The 19087-nt window shown below is 46.2% G+C and overlaps 1 protein-coding gene across 5 annotated transcripts in view; it reads left to right on the top strand.

The window, feature by feature from the left end:
- ERBB4 (erb-b2 receptor tyrosine kinase 4) overlaps nucleotides 1-19087 on the top strand; it is a 701260-nt gene that overhangs the window by 620981 nt on the left and 61192 nt on the right. For all 5 annotated transcript variants that reach the window (XM_075607205.1, XM_075607203.1, XM_075607206.1 and 2 more), the window contains one exon: nucleotides 9478-9663. In XM_075607205.1, coding sequence (XP_075463320.1) covers nucleotides 9478-9663 — 186 coding nt within the window. The remainder of the gene's footprint in view (nucleotides 1-9477; nucleotides 9664-19087) is intronic.

Raw genomic sequence — 19087 nt, 5'->3', positions numbered from 1 at the left:
CCTTAATATACCATCCTTATCCTAATATGCCAGCCTAACCCTTACCCCAATATGCCAGCCTAATCCTAATATGCCAGCCTAACCCTTACCCTAATATGCCATCCTAATCCTAATATGCCATCCTAACCCTTACCCTAATGTGCCAGCCTAATCCTAATATGCCAGCCTAACCCTTACCCCAATATGCCATCCTTATCCTAATATGCCAGCCTAACCCTTAACCCAATATGCCACCCTAATCATAATATGCCATCCTAACCCTTACCCCAATATGCCACCCTAATCATAATATGCCATCCTAACCCTTACCTTAATATGCCATCCTAATCCTAATATGCCAGCCTAACCCTTACCCCAATATGCCAGCCTAACCCTTACCCCAATATGCCAGCCTAATCCTAATATGCCAGCCTAACCCTTACCCTAATGTGCCAGCCTAATCCTAATATGCCAGCCTAACCCTTACCCTAATGTGCCAGCCTAATCCTAATATGCCAGCCTAACCCTTACACCAATATGCCAGCCTAATCCTAGTATACCATCCGAATCCAAATGTACCAGACTAAACCTAATCCTACCGTGCCAGTCTCACGCATCCTAACCATAGCCACAACTCTCTAAATCCTAACAATCTGGGAGAAAGTCATTGCCGGCTAAATGAAGAAGAGGGAGGAGGTTATAGAGCCGGCTGCTGGGCCAAGAGACCCTTCCAAACTGAAATAACCCTGAGCTCAGGAAAATAACATCTACTTAACCATAATTAAGCGGGAACCTTAAAACTGGTAACTGTGAAACTGAAAGGGATGGGATAGTACCGTATACTAAAGTGGTGACGCTCCCAGTGATGTCATAGAATTAAAAGGAATGAAATGGGCCAAAAAGATGGTACATATGTAGCAGACGGTATCGCACCCATTATTGTGCATTATGGCAGGGGTGCGCAAACTTTCTGCGCTGCGCCCCCCCCCCCCCCCGCCTGCTCTCCCCCTGTGTGGCGCCCGTACCTTACCTCTAATGCGGCGTCAAATGATGCCGCTGGGTCATTTGACATCACATCACATGACCCCGCAGCATCATTTGTTGCCCGTTGCCGTGGCGATGCGTGGACAGAAGCGGGAACTGAAGCCGCGTAAGTGAGCCGGACCCCCCCAAAAAGTCTTGCGCCCCCCAGTTTGCGCAACTCTGCATCAAGGCACTGATTGGCACTTTTTTGGTTAGACAATTGTGCGGTTTCGCAACAAGCTGCTCCATTGAATTAACCCCAAAACTTGCGACTGCGGTAACGCAAAATCCCACAGGTGCAGTAACATCTACATGTGTTCATTCACACCGCCTGCATGTATGTGACATGTAACCCCTCAGTAATCAGACTGGAGGGGGGGTGCACTTGTGTTTGGGCACACTAATTTAACTTCCGCCGTGACTTGTCTAGTTTGTATAAATAGTGCAGGATCGGCCAACTCCAGTCTTCAAAGGCCACCAACAGGTCAGGTTTGAAGGGTATGTCTGCTTCAGCACAGGTGACTCACTGATTGAGCCACCTGTGCTGAAGCAGGGATATACTTAAAACCTGACCTGCTGGTGGCCTTTGAGGAATGGAGTTGGCCACCCCTGAAATAGTGTAAATAAGACACAGTTAGGTTATGGTGGGTTAAAAAGTGATTAAATCCCTGCACTGTACAAAGCAAAGCAATGCGTGCGTCTGCATGTCTAACACAGGTCCCCAAACCTGCATCATTCGAGCCAGTGTTACATACAGTGGCTAAGCTGTAGCCAAGGATTCTGGGTAGGGACATGCAAATGAGCAGCCAGCTTCCTATTCACTTTATTAAGTGAATTCCTCTGCGGTTTCCCCTGCTGCTCTACACAGCTTTATGTGGCTAAGCCTTGGGTAAGAAATGTAGAGCCTCAGACGTAGTTAGTGCTGAATATTTTATTGGGTCAATTAAAAAAAAAAGCCGGAATGTTGTAGGAAATATAACATTATATACATTAATTACTGCAGCGTTATTACTGTGTGATGTAGGGTGCCGCTACAATGCACTATTGTACCGATATAGCGCAGGTTATGGCGCGCACATCACATACTGTTGTAACTTGCAAATGGCACGATGAAATCTACGGCAGCGGTAACACAGTATCGGGGTACGGGTGCAATTCCACATGCTACATCTGTATAGAATAAATCCTGGAATATTTAGCTGGCTGTGGGGGACTTAGGGATGGATTAAAATGGCATTTATTGATTGCCACGGAAACCGCAGAAGCCAATTAAAAATATTGATCACTTCTTCATTTTTATACATCATAATCATTTAGCTCTAAATGCATTTCTTGAGGGGAGGGCTGGTTTCCGTTATTAACCCCTTAATGCGTAGCTGGGCCCTCTGGCAGGGAAGAGGTTAAACAAATGCTATCTGCCAGCTAAGGCTGGGTCCCCGCTGCCTGCTGCAGAGGGCGCTATGACGTGCAGGGACAAGAGCTGCCCCTCAATGGGGCCGGGCCCGCTACCTGCCTTGGCCGCCGCGCTGTGCGGCCAGATTTGTCTGAAGACCGTAAAACCGTCTTCAGAACTGGCGACGGAGCGCTGGCCACGCCCCCCAGCGGTTCAGCCAATGAGGGCGAACCTGCTGGGTGACGTCATGGCTGCTTTCCCCCGCCACGCCCCCCGTCTTTCCCCCTGCAGCCGCCAGCCTGGCAGGCGCGCGTGTAGCACCGAAAAAGGGGGCCGTAGCCTAAGGCTGGGGCCGTGGTGCCTTCGCCCGTGCGGAGGCGTGCGCAGCCATGATGTCACCCGCTTGAAGCAGGTGTGTTTTTTGGCCGTGGTACGCGTGCCGTCTGTGGGCGTGTCCAAGGGTGTGCCAGTTTTGTCACAGAGCTGGTTCGCCCTCGTTGGGTGAACCGCTGACGTGACAGGCCTGTTGCGCCAAGAAATTAATTTGAACTGATTTTGTATGCCCCCTCCCGCTTGCACGCGCGCACGCCGCATGGATGCGAACACTGCCTTAACACTGCGCGGTCTGCGGTACCGTGGCCCCAGCCTAAGGCCGCGCATATAGTTCCCACGACGAGTGACGTGACGGGTGACATCACCCGTCGCCGTCAGCGAAAGTTATATTTTGCTTTGCGGCTGCGGCAGCGCAGGCGTACTGGCATTTTATTGGTTCAGGGGCTGTCACATGAGGCGATAGCCCTTGAAAAATCAAATATTGCCAGCTACCAAAATTCGCGACGTCGCATTGTCGCTATCGCGCTTACTATAAGCGCACACGGCGGCAATGCATTTGTTTTTGGGCGACAGTGCCAGCACTATACGCGCGGCCTAATGCAGGGAAAGGGGTTGCAATGGTAGTGCCCGTGTTACACGGCTGAGCAGTTTGTTGCTACTTCAGTCGGTGTACGGTTTCTGGTCCTAGCATGCGCCTCGTGCTGTTTTTTTGCATAAATAAGCAGAAGTGACGCCAGTAGCGACATTGCCTGAGGCAGGTGTCTCGCCCAGCTGAGAATCGGCCAGTGCTGTGTGATTCATTAGCCGAAATGTTCAAACCAGAGGGCTGGCCGTGTGAGCATCTTACGATGCACAGGGGGTCTCTTATCAGAGGAAGGCGGTTTGGTGTGGAAGATATTCCCGTCTCGTGTGGCTCTCTGTCCTTGTGAAGAACAGACTGTGTTTGATGCCCACTGGAAGTGATGTATCTGGAATTAGCCATGTCTGGGAGACTGGGAGAATACATTAACTGCGTGGAAGCGAGAGAGCAATACTAAAGGTTAAACTTCTGCAATAACTGCGAGAGCACTCAGCCATGTGACGCTCTTCCTCCCTTTTCCTCTGAACCCCACACTCTCAGGCTTCAGGGCATGACCTCTTGTTCTAGCACTTCTCGTTGTGTGAAATGTGCTTCCCTCCTGTACTATGCTGAAACCCTTTATATATTTGATACAATACCGAATAGCCCAGCACTCCCTATAAGAAGAAATAAGGAGATCAAATCATTGGTATAAACCCAAAAAAGGGAATGATAATTTAATATATCCACAAGTGATCAAATAACACTCAACACCAAAAGTATAATATTGAAAAAACATATAGGTAGAACCAAAATACGGGGGCTTGTGGGGGGGGGGAACAGACAATAGGAAAGGGCAAATAACAAAGGAGTGGGTATAAGGGGGAGTACAGGGGGGCAATGTTTCGGGGAACACCCCTTCGTCAGGCCTGTTCCCCTTAGCCCCTGAGGGACAGAAGGGTACTTCCCTGGCCCCACAACCCACACGGACAGTATAAAGCCCCAAATAAGGACAAACAAACCCTCCACTAATAATAGATACTGAAAATGGGAAAGTGCAATGCAATATGCAAACAGTACATGAGGATGCAGAAACAAAATGTCCAAAAAGTCATATGCAATGGATAAAGTGAATCAAACCACACAGTCCTCATTGTAATTGTCCAAAAGCTCCTGCTCCTCTCGCTCAAAAGGCACCCCACATTATATACCTATTTGCTCTTCTCATTGTGAGTGCTGTTTATCATTTTTGTATTCCTTTATATATTTGAACGTTTCAATCATGCCCCCCTCCCTTTTTTCCTCCCATCCCCTTTTTTCCTCCCTCTCCCTCTTCTCCTCCAAGCTGTAAGCTGAATCAACAGGTTGAGAGTTACAGGGTTGTAACACACATTGACCCTGGGACATTGCTTTGTCCCTCTGCCTGCCTCTATCCCTCGGTAGTCACTGTCACTCTCTCACCCCTTGTCCAGTCACACCCTGCTGAGTGCTTCCAGCTCTGGGATCCAAGAGCCAGCCAGATGACAGTGTTGGTATCCAACTCTGAGCCAAGCTCACGGTCTGCTCCTTCCCCGTTGGCTGCCCGGTGATACTCTCAGGGAACGTCTCTCCTTCCTCCTCACATACTCATTCCCTCTTCAAATATTTACTTGGCCAGATAATCGTTGCTTCTGCCTGATTTTGTTTTACTTGTCCTGGCTTTGTTATTACACAACATGCTTGGATATGCTATGTGTATCATTGCACGTGGTGTCTGCAAAGCATTGGAAAACAGGTAAAAGTTCACATATAACCATGTCTCCCTTAACTGCATGTTTAGCTATATAAAACATATTTCTCCTAACTCGTACAACCCTGAAAACCCTCCCCCGTATAGCATTTACAAATATTACGTGTCTCAAACTGCAGAGCCAGTATAACCAACCTCACACTGATGAGACCCACAAGGTGGAAACTGTCTGTGAGTGGGTTTATTGGCTTTGCATCTCATCCATGGCTATGTTTAAAGCAGCATGTCTTGGCTTAAGGGTTCTCAATGTAATGTGGACTTGAAGCAAAAGGTGGCACTGTGTGCTCATTTGCATGTCATTTCCCAGAATCCCTTGCTGCAGTGGAAGCACTGAATGCTAGGTGATAATGGAGAAAAGCAGGGTAGCAGGCCTGCCTATGGCATGTGAATGTGCTCACATGTAATAGTTGTATTTGATGGTTTTTATATGATAGTAGCTGAGCTCCTCCTCTAACCCCTCCTATTGCGCTCACATTGTTTTCCGATCCAATCCAGATGGGAAGCTTGGTACACAGCTCCCTGAAAGTGCTCACTTTCGATAAATGTTTAGTTGGAACCTCCAAGTTGGTCCCTGAATGGGTCCTTGCTTTGCCGCTGCCGGCATCCCACAGCTCAAAAAGAGACATCATCTTCCTCCCTGTGGATTCCTGGGAGTGACAATCCTTTCTAGCAAGATTGCCATGCCAAATCCAAGCTGGCACACTCTCAAAAAGGTCCCCAGCATATCTCTTTCTGCCTACTCACTTTGTGTAATTAGCATGTTATCCCATTTGTATTCAACGATGCCAGTTTTTAAGAAATACCGTTATTGAGACTGAAGGCGCGCAGGGAGCTCAGGGAACAGAGGAAGGAGCCAGGAGGTGCAGGACACTAAAAACTCATAAATAAACAGATTTGTGTGAAACACCAAGGACTTTTCACCCCCAAATGTACCAACTACATTTAGTGCCTGATATGCCAGCATTGTATTTGGCCCTCTGGCATTGAATGTGTTCATGCCACCTTCATATCCTGGTACTGTAGCTACATATCTTATCTGCCCCTCATGCTTCTTCTCATTGTGAGTTTCCCTTTAATCTGTCACGGCCCCCTGTCTCTGAGCCCCGCGCTCCATGTCACAGTGACGGTTTCTTTGCTCTGAGTGTCCCCCGTCTGTGTCCTTTATTCTCTCCTTGACTTTGGCTGTCTCTTTCTCTCTCTCTCTCTCTCTCTCTCAGCATCTCTGTCCCTTCGGTCCTTTATTTTGCTACAGTCAATGTAACATGGGTCATTCATGGAAACCACCTGTAATGTCAGGAATCTCTGCTTTAAGGGGCCTGCAACACATTGCAGCATTCCCTACCCAGCACGGAAAGCGGTCAAGCCCAGGAAGAAGGGCCGTACAATGCCTTAGCGACATCTCCAGCGGTGAGAGAGTTAACCAACCGCTGTACAAACCAATGCCTCACAGGCACTGGATTAATATTCACATTAAATTTAACAGTCGGAATAGAAATAAAAGTTTGCTGTCAAACGTACTGATTTTGGAGCACGTGTTAAAATTATTATTTTTTTTAAAAAATGTATAAAACAGTAGACAATTACCGCACAGCTCTTGATACATTCATCACAATGAAATAGACAAAGGCCCTCTAACCGTACAGTACATTACGGCTTTGTGAGTGGGGCAATTAGTGCCAGAATGGTACAATAAGAAATTGAAAGCCTATACTTAAGAACTTCCCATTATTTAGGATTGCTCTCTGCGTGCCTCCACTTCCTAATAAGCCTTCAAGCAGGCGCTCCGGAATTTTAATATCCAATGGAGTGTTTATGCCAGAATGCATCTATATTGCTAGAAACTCAAGTTTGATGGGGATCTGTACAAGGTGGTTTTTAATTTATCACATGGAGTCTTAATCTGTGTCTTATTATTTGAGGCAACTTGTCACATTCGGAGAATGGGCACAATGATCCTGTTGAAATGTAAAGCAATGCTGTGAATGGCTACACTATTCCGATGGTCCACATTGGTCTCTGGAGCCTAGATTAAGAAGTACTGTTGGAGTACTCTAGTTACTCCAGTATTTGCAGTTGCTCTCTAACACCCATGCATTTAAAGAGGGAACCCTGCTGGGGGTAAGGATTCTCCTCTGGGTTCATACTTAGGGATAGAAGGCAGCGGGTATAGGAAATACAGAAAACCAACTTGGCATGCTTGATGTATCAAGGAATGTCTCTTCAGTTTCCCCCAGACTACATGACATGTAATCTAATCATGCTGCTCCTTAACTGTCCACCAGAATAGGTTATGTCACCACTCTTTCTTTAATCTTTCAACGTTTACAATGGCGCTTGCTTTTTTGCAGTCTCTGAGTAGGAATATTTTCGTAAGTCCTTCACCCACCCACTTCTCTGGCCCCATTATTTAGCCTCTTTATTCCTTGAGGTGCTTTGCAATGCATTTTTACATTTGATGCACTGTTTAAAGGATGGGGCATTCATTCATTGATGGCTTACGTATTGTTTACACACTCTAGTGTCTTCTTGGACTAATACAGCTTCTGGAACTGTGCACATCAGGATGTTCTAGTGCAACGCAATAAAATGCATCTCAGCTCACAAAGAGTATTGTTGTGTCCGTTAATATCCAGGCTAGCAGGACTGTGCTCTACAAAGTGGTGTGTATACAGTCAATGTCCTCATTATGTTGGGTGGTCCACCAGAGCCAGTTGTTGTAAGGTGTGGGTGCCTGTGTGGAGAAGGTGGTAATGGAAATCTTGGAAGGCGATCATAAACTTGAAGCTGTAAAGCGTTCCCCAGGTGTCGCTTAATGACTTTGTATTGTGTGGTCACAAAGCCGCGTGTAGAGAGAACTCACATGTGGTGTCCGTTTGATAGGTTCTCTGCTTCGGGTCATTGTGTCTGTGTCTTCTCACTCTTCAAGGCGCTGCAGGAGAAAGTAGTCGGATAGCAATCATTTCTACCCCCTGAAACTCAATCACAAAGAATAAGCATTGCTGTTTAAAAAAAAGGAAATATTTTTTTTTTTGATGTGTTTAAAATAAAGAATTGTTATGTTTAACTCTATCAATGATAAGGGGCTAACAATGTATTGTGTTGTGTTAAATGCCCAGAACATGAATGCTAGTAGTGTGGAGTGATACTTGGTGCAGAGAGCTTGCAATCTAAACAGGGGTACACTGGAGAACAAACACACACAATAGCACTCAATTGACCTTTGTCATTGTTGTCATATTCCCTAATACAGACATCCATAGACAGAGGTAAGAAGAGCTGCTTTACCAGCACAGACCTCTTCCAAATTTAGCAGTGGAACCACCACACAATTAAGCGAGTATTTGCTGGTTACATTGTATACATTGACCAGACAGGGAATGCCAGGGGAGGGGTTTAAATGCCTTTCTTTATCTCAAACCAGCAGGTGAGACTTCTCTATGGAACAATTTTTTTTATATATATATTAGGCGATTTTTAGGAAATTGGGAACTGAAAGGAATAATTCTAAATTCAATGTTTGAGACTGAAATCAATAAGCCTAGGAACAGGCAAGACCACCTTCCAATGAGTGAGACTCACTCCAAACGATGGAGACTATCTTCCAATGAGTGAGACTCGCTCCAAACGAAGGAGACTACCTTCCAATGAGTGGGACGCCCTCCAAACGAAGGAGACATCCTTCCAATGAGTGAGACTCACTCCAAACGAAGGAGACGACATTCGTGAGTGAGTGGGACTCGCTGCAAATTAATTAGATTACTTTCCAATGAGTGAGTCTCACTCAATAAAAGTGAGTGCCTTTCAATTAGTGAAACTAAATGTCAATGTTAGTCAGACACAGCATACGAATGATATTGCCATCCGATGAGGGAGACGCAATCCATATGGTAGCCAGGCTTCCTTTGGGTTGAACGCATTCTAAATAAGTCAGACTCACTATATGTTCAGTAACACTTGCCAGGCCTGGCATGATGTTGCATAGCTCAGCAGATCTCCGAGCTCATCCTGCATGTTTTGCAATTCAGCACCATCAATTCAACAGAAAATACATTTTTTTTGTTCCTTTCTGAATATATGATTATAAAGATGGGAACACAGAGTTGGGACATCTGCTCTTTCCTTCTAAAGAGAAAAAAAAAATGTAAAATAAAACCCATAATTAGCGGGGTTTTTTCCTGGCTTTTCTTATGCAAAACAAGAACTCGTATGCAAATAGGCTGCAATTTTATACCAAACGCTCCCCCCAGCATCATACTGTGATACTCAGCAGAAATCTCTTTCGTTGTTGTTGTAACCCCTTCGTTTCCAGGAGGGGGCCTGCAATGCACTCACTGCTTGATTGGCCTGTACTGAAATGGTGGAAGGTCCGGGGGTTAACTGGTTGTATGTTCTGGTTTGCAGGAGGCCCTGATTATGGCCAGCATGGATCACCCCCATCTGGTGCGCTTGCTGGGAGTCTGCCTGAGTCCCACCATTCAGCTGGTCACCCAGCTCATGCCCCACGGCTGCCTGCTGGACTACGTGCATGAACACAAGGATAACATTGGCTCCCAGCTCCTTCTCAACTGGTGCGTCCAGATAGCAAAGGTAAGCGCCGGCTTTCTTAGGAGACTTGGCAGAAAACACTCGGGCACAAAGAGAAGACTTAGGGGGACCATTTCCTAAAGCTGGAGTGGGCAACTGCTGGCGGGGTTTTCAGGCTATCCCTGCTTCAGCACAGGTGGCTCAGTGGCAGTCTGAGCCACTGATTGAGCCACCTGTGCTGAAGCTGAGAGTGATTGAGCCACCTGTATGGAGGCTGGGAAAGATTGAGCCACCTGTGCTGAAGCTGAGACTGATTGAGCCACCTGTGCTGAAGCAAGGATGTCCTGAAAACCTGACCTGTTGGTGGCCCTTGAGTACTGGAGTTGCCCACCCCTGTTCTAAAATCTCCCATCTGCAAAACGTGGACACAACAAGTACAAAATTAGCACCAGATTTACTAAAAAGAAATGAGTGGTATTGAAAGCAACTGGAGTTTTTCCTTTAATAAATCTGGTGCAATTCTTCTGCAATGGTTGTGTCCCAGTTTTGGACCCGGGAGACTAGTAAATAAATCCTTAATAGAGGGTGTGACAGAAGTGTAGAAAGCTGTTATCCCTGTCCTAACTCACAAATAATTCAAGAGCTAGTTGAAACATATAAGGCTGCATGTAAAAATAAACAGGAAACAGTTGTTACTAAACTCAGTCAGCAGCGTACCACCGGATAATGCAGCCGCAAATAGGATGCATGTGTTTAAATTAGAAGAAGACTAGTCCGATTCATAGAGAGTACGTCCATCAATGGATGGTAACTGTTGCCAATGCTGACGGTACTGCAGCCCTCCATGTTTTTAGTCTATGTACACCTCCCAATTGTGTAAGCAGGGGACGTGTCAGAGAAGGATGTGGCTCATTAACTTGTGTGTATTCCAAATATTTCCAGCTCTACCACTACAGGAGGACTGTTCCATTAATCTACTACTCTTGTAGCACAGTACCTTGTCCCATTTCCTCCATTCACACTGGGCACTTCCAGTGTTTATCGAGGAGATCGCCTGATATTTGTCTGCCAAATACAGTACATCTTTTATTCATTGTCCCAGATAAAAGATGGCCGGCAGCCCAATGGAGGTCAATGGGAGATGACCAAACTTGCTGTGTCATTCTTCCAATACTCCCTGATAGGAGATGTGGTCCAGAAGTCATTTACCTGCACAACCATTAGGCATTTACCTGGGAATAGGACAGCATAGGACTTGAGGCTTGGGTTATCTTCTATCTACAGTACTAACAAGGTGTGAGGTTGCCTACAATGGTTGAGATTTCTTGTTGTCATTGAGCTGAGGCTTGCTTACAAGTTTAGATTAAAGGCAAACAGTGTCACATATCCGTCTTCTCTGGGATCTTGTTGGTTCAGCCCCCCCTGGTGAAATCTCGTTCTGTTAGACTCTGTTTCCCGAGAAGCCAAAGCCGCATCTCGGGAAGGCAGCAGGGAAAACACTCTCCGTATCTCAGCGGCGCCTATAATAAAACAGTATGTGGGCTAATTAAATATTGATTTTCGAAAGCTACTTATCCAACAACTGCAGTATACACACAATAAATCTAATTCCGCTGTGCTTAACACTAAGTATTTAGACTCTTGCTGTAAATTAACGGTGTTAACTCCTTGGCTGGTGGAGGGGCCAGAGACTCCTTGCAAGGGAAAGGTTAATGTCCCTGTAGGAGGAGGGTGAGGGGGTCTTTGTGGATAGCAGAAATAATGAGCGCAAAAAGCACTATAAATTCTAATATATGTGACAATTAATAATCAAGTGACATAGATACGCCAGAATAAATGAATCTGGGGAAAGGATATCCATCATTTGCCTGATGCAGCTCATGTGAGGAACTGTCCAACTCCTCTGACAGAATAAAACAAATGACAGAGGGCAAACGGGCCCAGTAAATACTACGTGCAGCACAATACCATGAATGTGTTAAACACAGATGGTGCTCAAAACAGTGAATGAGGACCTTCTCATATTAGGTGGGTAGGATTTAACCGATAAATGAATCCTAGACAGTAGCTTGGTAATGATATATGCAATGATGATCATGGATGAATACATGAAAAGACAAAATGCAAGAGAAGGGCATAGTGTGATACTGTGTTGAATTACAGACAGTCCTCGGTTACTCAAAATGGGGTTGGATAGCGAAACGTTGTAAAGCCAAACACGTTTTCCCATAGGAACACTGTTTAAATGAAAGGTTCCGTTCCTGAAGGCATTTATAATGCTAAAATACACCAAATAGTTTACGCAGGCAATAAGATACGCAGCACACACATAAATTATATAGTGCATATACTGTATTATATATATAATATAACATAATATATAATATAAAAATATAATATATTATATAGTATAATATATATATTATATACACATAAACAACTTTGCAAAGCGTCGTAAGAGCGTTGGATAAGCCGTTTTGGTGTTGTAAAAATGAACATAGGTATGCATTGCACAGCGTTGGATAAGCCATTCGTTGTAAAGCGAAGCGTTGTAAAACGAGGACTGCCTGTATAATACACAAGGCAATACAGGTTACACTCACAATTAGCCCACCGGAAAAGCGCAGATAGACCACCAAGGGTCCCACAGAAGGCTCACCCCTCCAGTCCTCTTGTCAGTGCTGTGGATGCACGAGTGCTCCGTTTCGGCGTGTGACATCACTTCTGGTTGTGATGTCATCACAACACTCGGGCCTCAGTGCCTTCCGCGTCTCCACAGGCACCAACCTCCAAATGGAGAATCACTTGGGGAGTCTCTGCAGTCTCTTAAAGAAGCCAAACGCGTTTCCCTCCACAGAGGGGGCTGTAACCTCTGATGAAGCTCTGAGGAGGGAAACGCGTTGGGCTTCTTTAAGAGACTGCAAAGACTCCCCAAGTGATTGCCCGTTTGGAGGTTGGTGCCTGTATCACACTATGCCCTTCTCTCTTACATTTGGTCTTTTCATGTATTCATCATGATGGTCATTGCATATCCATTACCAAGCTACCGATAAGGATTCATTTATTGTTTAAATCCTACCCACCTAATGTGAGGAGCTCCTCAGTCACTGTTTTGAGCACCATCTGTGTTTAACACATGAATATCACTGCTATTGTGCTGCACATATTATTCACTGGGCCAGTTTGCGTTCTGTCATTTGTTCTATGAGGGGTCTTTGTGCCTGGGGGGTCTATGCATCAATTTAAAATGTTTTTGGGGGGCAGCAGAACTGCACCAGACGTACAGTATCAGTAATGTAGTACTGCCTGATTTTCATACGGGGCGAGTGTGAGAGGTATGTGTCCCTAATGGCTCTGTAGAAGACGCAGGTTGGAGATGTGTGTCCCTGTGGGAGGAGCCGCCACCTGTAGGTGTCGCTGCAGGCAGAGAGTTTATAGTTGTGTGTACTGTACCTGATGTCTTTTGTAGGAGGTTGGTAGTATCTGTAACCAGTGTGTCTATAGTGAAGCTGTCATAAAACATCTTGCCGCGCTGTAAGACATTGTTGGCCCATTTAGGAGGTAAAGAGGTAATGGACATGTAGGGGGCATAAGGGCGTAATGGACATGTAGGGGGCATAAGGGCGTAATGGACATGTAGGGGGCATAAGGGCGTAATGGACATGTAGGGGGCATAAGGGCGTAATGGACATGTAGGGGGCATAAGGGCGTAATGGACATGTAGGGGGCATAAGGGGGTAATGGACATGTAGGGGGCATAAGGGCGTAATGGACATGTAGGGGGCATAAGGGCGTAATGGACATGTAGGGGGCATAAGGGCGTAATGGACATGTAGGGGGCATAAGGGCGTAATGGACATGTAGGGGGCATAAGGGCGTAATGGACATGTAGGGGGCATAAGGGCGTAATGGACATGTAGGGGGCATAAGGGGGTAATGGACATGTAGGGGGCATAAGGGGGTAATGGACATGTAGGGGGCATAAGGGGGTAATGGACATGTAGGGGGCATAAGGGGTAATGGACATGTAGGGGGCATAAGGGCGTAATGGACATGTAGGGGGCATAAGGGCGTAATGGACATGTAGGGGGCATAAGGGCGTAATGGACATGTAGGGGGCATAAGGGCGTAATGGACATGTAGGGGGCATAAGGGCGTAATGGACATGTAGGGGGCATAAGGGCGTAATGGACATGTAGGGGGCATAAGGGCGTAATGGACATGTAGGGGGCATAAGGGGGTAATGGACATGTAGGGGGCATAAGGGGGTAATGGACATGTAGGGGGCATAAGGGGTTAATTGACATTTAGGGGGCATAAGGGCGTAATGGACATGTAGGGGGCATAAGGGCGTAATGGACATGTAGGGGGCATAAGGGCGTAATGGACATGTAGGGGGCATAAGGGCGTAATGGACATGTAGGGGGCATAAGGGGTTAATGGACATGTAGGGGGCATAAGGGGGTAATGGACATGTAGGGGGCATAAGGGCGTAATGGGTCGCAAGGAGTTATAAGGATGTAATGGGCCTGGAGGGGGTGGAAAGGGGTAATGGACCTGGAGGTGGTATAAGGGGGTAATGGGTCTGGGGGTCAGGGAGCATATTTGACTGAGACGTGTGCTAACTTGGGGCCCTCGGATTGGCCTGAACTGATCACCCTACCCCCCTTCCCCACCAGCACTGTTGGCGGCCCGACCCAAGGGGAACTACCATTTTAGAGTGTGAAAATGCACTTGTTTCACAGTATTCATTAGACAGGTCCCATCTATCCAAACCATGCAAAAATTGCATTTTGGGTTCCAGCTCTGCAAATGTTGTATACCAATAAGAAATCTTGCAAAATGAGGTATTCGCGGGCTATTCCATAAGGTGCAAGATTGCATTTCACAGGGGGAGCCTCTCCCGGGGCATGCATGTGTGGATTTTAGGGAGAGGGCATTCATTAGAATAATATTAGTCTATTTCTATATCACAAAACTACTTTATCTATTCAACTGGAGCTGAGGATAACATTGTTGGCATAGTTGCATATGTAATTCATTTTCCAGCAGATATTCGGCATCATATGTGCATCTATAATTCTTCTTTGAAAACATCTCGCCATGAATTGAATAAGTTAAATACTTTATGGTATATGAGGAGAGGGGGAGGTTACTGTACTGACTCTCTCCCTTAGATTTAGGGCAGTTTCACATGGTCAAACTTGCAGCTTAATACAACTCCAGTCATCAAGGCCCCCTCTAACATGTCAGGTTTTCAGGATACCCCAGCTTCAGCACAGGTGGCTCAGTCAGTCCCTGCTTCAGCACAGGTGGCTCAATCAAAGACTGAGCCTCTGATTGAGCCACCTGCGCCGAAGCTGGGATATCCCGGAAACCTGACCTGTTGGAGGAGCTTGAAGACTGGAGTTGGAAACCCCTGGTTTAATAAATAGGTCTCTATGATGACTGCCCAGGTCCTCTGCTACTTTGTTGCTGATAGCTGTGACTGCAACAATCTCCGTACTGCCAGATACAGACGCTGCTACAGGTGTGTTTTGGAAATGAAGAGATTCCTGTTGAGTGCAGGATTGAATCAGAAAGCTGCCGTCCGTCTTCCTGGAGGTGTAATTATATTAGATAAGCCACAGGGCGGCAGAGAGGGCAACATTTCCTGGCACTTCTGCTCATTCCCCCCCCTCTCCCCACCCCCCCCCCCCCACCCCCCGCGCAATGTGAGATGAATTAGTATCATATTGTCGGTATAAAAATGCCAAAAGGTTCATTTTTTCTCTCTGTCGTCCTTGTGCAAGCTTAGATTGTAAGCTCTTCAGGGCAGAGACTTCAACCACTGTTTTTTTCTTTCAAGGCTCTCTCACCAGTGGCCACATACGTAGAGAGCTTGCCTCTGAAGTGGGAGACCAGTTTAATCTCCAGTCCCATTTGCCTGTGTCATTGGGCAGGTTACTTTCCTTTGTTATAAAAAAAAAATAGATTGCAAGCCCTTTGGTCCAGTAACGAATTATTCCTGTATAATCCTATATACCTTGTGGAGCATTGTACATTTTACAAGTTTAAATAATCTCTCTCCTGAAGAGCTGACAATCTAATTTTCTAATAGCAAAAGTACAGGGAAATATAGTGACCAGTCCCAGCTAAATAATAATCTGTTGCTAAGCCTCAGGCCAGGTTCTCCTGCTTTAAGGGCAGACGGTTTCACACTTGACCGGTCCCTCTGTTCTACACAGTACAGCCTGGTCAGTGTTATATAAACCGGTGCTGGCAACAAGCAAAGGACGCGCACACGGAGCAGAGATGCCCCTGGAGGGGGGGTGAGAAATACTCCTGGCCCAGCAAACCGCCTGTGTTTACAGTAATAGTTGTGGTGCTTTACAGGGCTGCCTGCCATATTAAGGCCGTAATGACTCTAGTGTTTCCGTCACAGAGGAATTCCAGGGAAATGACAGCACTTAAGCCCCCCGCAGGGAGCGTTCTGAGTCTGCATGCGCAGCTCTTCTTATCCATCTCTGGTCACACAGCACAGGGGTTCCGTTTTTACTGACTCCACTGGGGTTTTTTTTTCAGGGCCCATAAATGCGGCCGTCAGACATCCCTCATTCACAGCGTCCGCCACACTAAGCAAAAAGTACTGACGGTCCATGAAAGCAAAAGGCACTCACCCATATAACACGTAAAAAGCTCACTGATCTCTCAGCTGCCAAACTGGGGAAGTGCTGGTGCAAAGTAAAACGAGAGAGGCTAGGGGAGTCAGACAGGGCAAATATTTTGTAAGCCCTTTGCACCCCAATGCCTGGTGCTCCCTGAGTGTGTGTGTGTGTGTGTGTGTGTGTGTGTGTGTGTGTGTGTGTGTGTGTGTGTGTGTGTGTGTGTGTGTGTGTGTGCGCAAGGTGATCCAAGAGGGATCAAAAAATATTACCCATATCTGCACTCAGCCAAAAAATTCCTAATACAATAAAGCAGACAGACAGTCTTCAAGTAATGTTGGGTTTAATTGGTGTTATTACACCTGGGCGATATATCAGAGATCTGTGTGATATGACTGAGAACCAAAAACTGCAGTATGTGGTCACAACAACATGTCTAAAAACACCAACAAAATAACACTTTATTAACCATATGAACTCACTAAGTGCAGCATATATACACACAGTGTCAATTGTTAAAAAACCCCGGGGGTGCGATACAAAGGTATATTAAAACAATGTCAGTATACAGATAGATATAGGGAAATCATCTGTTTTGTAACAATATTCCCTTAGAACAATTGTCACAACCCGCTTGGTTTGTATCAAGGTAAGCAGATCAATAATCTTATGAGTCCAAATGATGTCAGTGTGGAAGTCTCCAATAGTGTAACATATCCCGTCGTAGCGGTGATTAGTAGCATATTCAGTGTTCACTGCATCATAGAAGAGGTACCATTTAGTATTGGGAATGTATCCTTATGTCCCTGGTTGTTACCGAAGGGGGTTAATCATAATAGGGTGTAGTGATTCATTCAGCTATGTCAGCATACATCTCTAACACAGCAGGGCAGATCCATACAATATGGTGCCATTCCAAACTCTCTTGACACTTTTTACACCCTAGGATCTCTCTATATACAGCAAGTGCAGTGACTGATCAATCAGCAGGTACAATGTAACCCATGAAAAAAATCCTGTATTTATTAAAACAGGGGTAAAGCATAAGTCGCAATATAGTACTTAGATATATTATCAATTGCATAGTACGTGCGCACATATTTTGCACTAGCAGAGAAAACCTATTTAATCTGTAAGGTGATTACATACATATTGTATGTCTTTATTTATATAGCGCCAAAAGTGTACTCTGCTGCATTGCTGTGGATCTCAGTGTAAGTATCCATAGTCAGCCTTAGCTACATTGCCTCATAGAGACAAAGTAACATCTGAACAGACAGTATGTATCAGTCATGTTCCCTCTAATAGTATAAAACCACCGCTATACAACCAGTTTGCAGGAGTGTGCTCTGTGTGCGTCTGTGTGTGTATGTATGTATGTGTATTTATATAGCGCCATCCATGTACATAGCGCGTCACAGCAGTAACACACGTGACATCATAATATAACACATAATGGGAACCAGCGCTTCAGACATGAAAGTAACATTAGGAAATTGAAGAGCTTACAGTCTAAGTGTCGCTGCACACATTCGCTAACATACTCTGACACATACAGTTATGTATATAGGTGCTCACAGACCCACACATACTTATATACTAGTATATTGTATGCCGCTGACCAGGGCCGCTGACGGGATGGGGGAGGGGAGACTGAGGACACGTGTTCCAGTCCCAGATTTTGGGCCAGTCCAACCTGAACCTCCCTTCTCGCTTGAGAACCTGGTCAGGTGTAGTTCTGGGTCCTGCCAGAGATGTGGACGGTCGTGCTGTTGACATTTTAAGCCTGTGCTTTGTTTGCTTCCATGGGTGCTACATCCCTGGATGATTTCAGCTGTATCTTGTGGTGCTTACCTTTGCCCTAGTGCAGGGGTGCACAAACTTTTCCCCCCGCGCCCCCCTGTCTGCACTCCCCCCTCCTGGTCGCGCCCTTCTCCTTACCTTGACTCCGGCATCAAATGATACCGCGGGGTTCCGTGATGTCACGTTGCCATGGCAACACGACGTCACGTGACCCCACCGCATCATTTGCCGTTGCGTTGCCATGGCAACGTGTCGCCAGAGACAAGGTAAGGGCAGTTACAGTGGTCTCACGTGATCCCTTGGCATTTCATTTAAATGCCTTGGTGAAAAGCGCGCCGCCACGGTAACCACCGCGCCGCCCCTAAAAAATCTCGCGCACCCCAGTTTGCGCACCCCTGCCCTAGTGCTCCTGCAGTTTTGCATCCTGTGTGCTTTTGATAAATAAAAACAGCACATGACGGGGTTAAAGCATGAGGTTTAGTTTTAGAGTTGAAGTAGCAGGTCTGCGCAGGTGAACCCCGTTAATTTCTGCTCCGGAGAGCCCCTGCTTCCAGAGATACGTACCTCCGTTTGGGGTTTCCGGTATCTCAGGGGAGTTTAAAGCCCCTAGTCACATGGGCCCACACAAGAGATGATGTCACAGCTTCCTATTGGCCCGCGGGACATTTAAACGCCGCCATTTCGTTAGGCACACACGTTCCCCCTCTGCAGAGATACCAGCATCGCTATGGAGGTAAGTATCTCAGGAAGCAGGGGCAGAAATTAACGCAGACGCCCTGCTTCAATCGTAGAGCTACACACAGAAGAAAGCTGTAGGCAAGGGGTTTTGCTGCTTTAACACTTCTTTCTCAATCTGATATATTTGCAACAACTTTTAATAGGAAAACAATCTCAGATTCACTCACATCTCCCCAGGGTCCCCAACATGTCTGGAAACAGCAGTGTCAGACCTGCAGATGTCAATATTCTGGGGTTTATTTATCAAGGCGTCCCAGCAAATAAACAGCACCAGATTTAGCATAGGAAAGAAACCCCTTGTG

Source organism: Ascaphus truei, chromosome 7 (genome assembly GCF_040206685.1).
Source record: "Ascaphus truei isolate aAscTru1 chromosome 7, aAscTru1.hap1, whole genome shotgun sequence".
NCBI lineage: Eukaryota > Metazoa > Chordata > Amphibia > Anura > Ascaphidae > Ascaphus > Ascaphus truei.
This window is presented reverse-complemented; position numbering and strand designations above follow the sequence as displayed.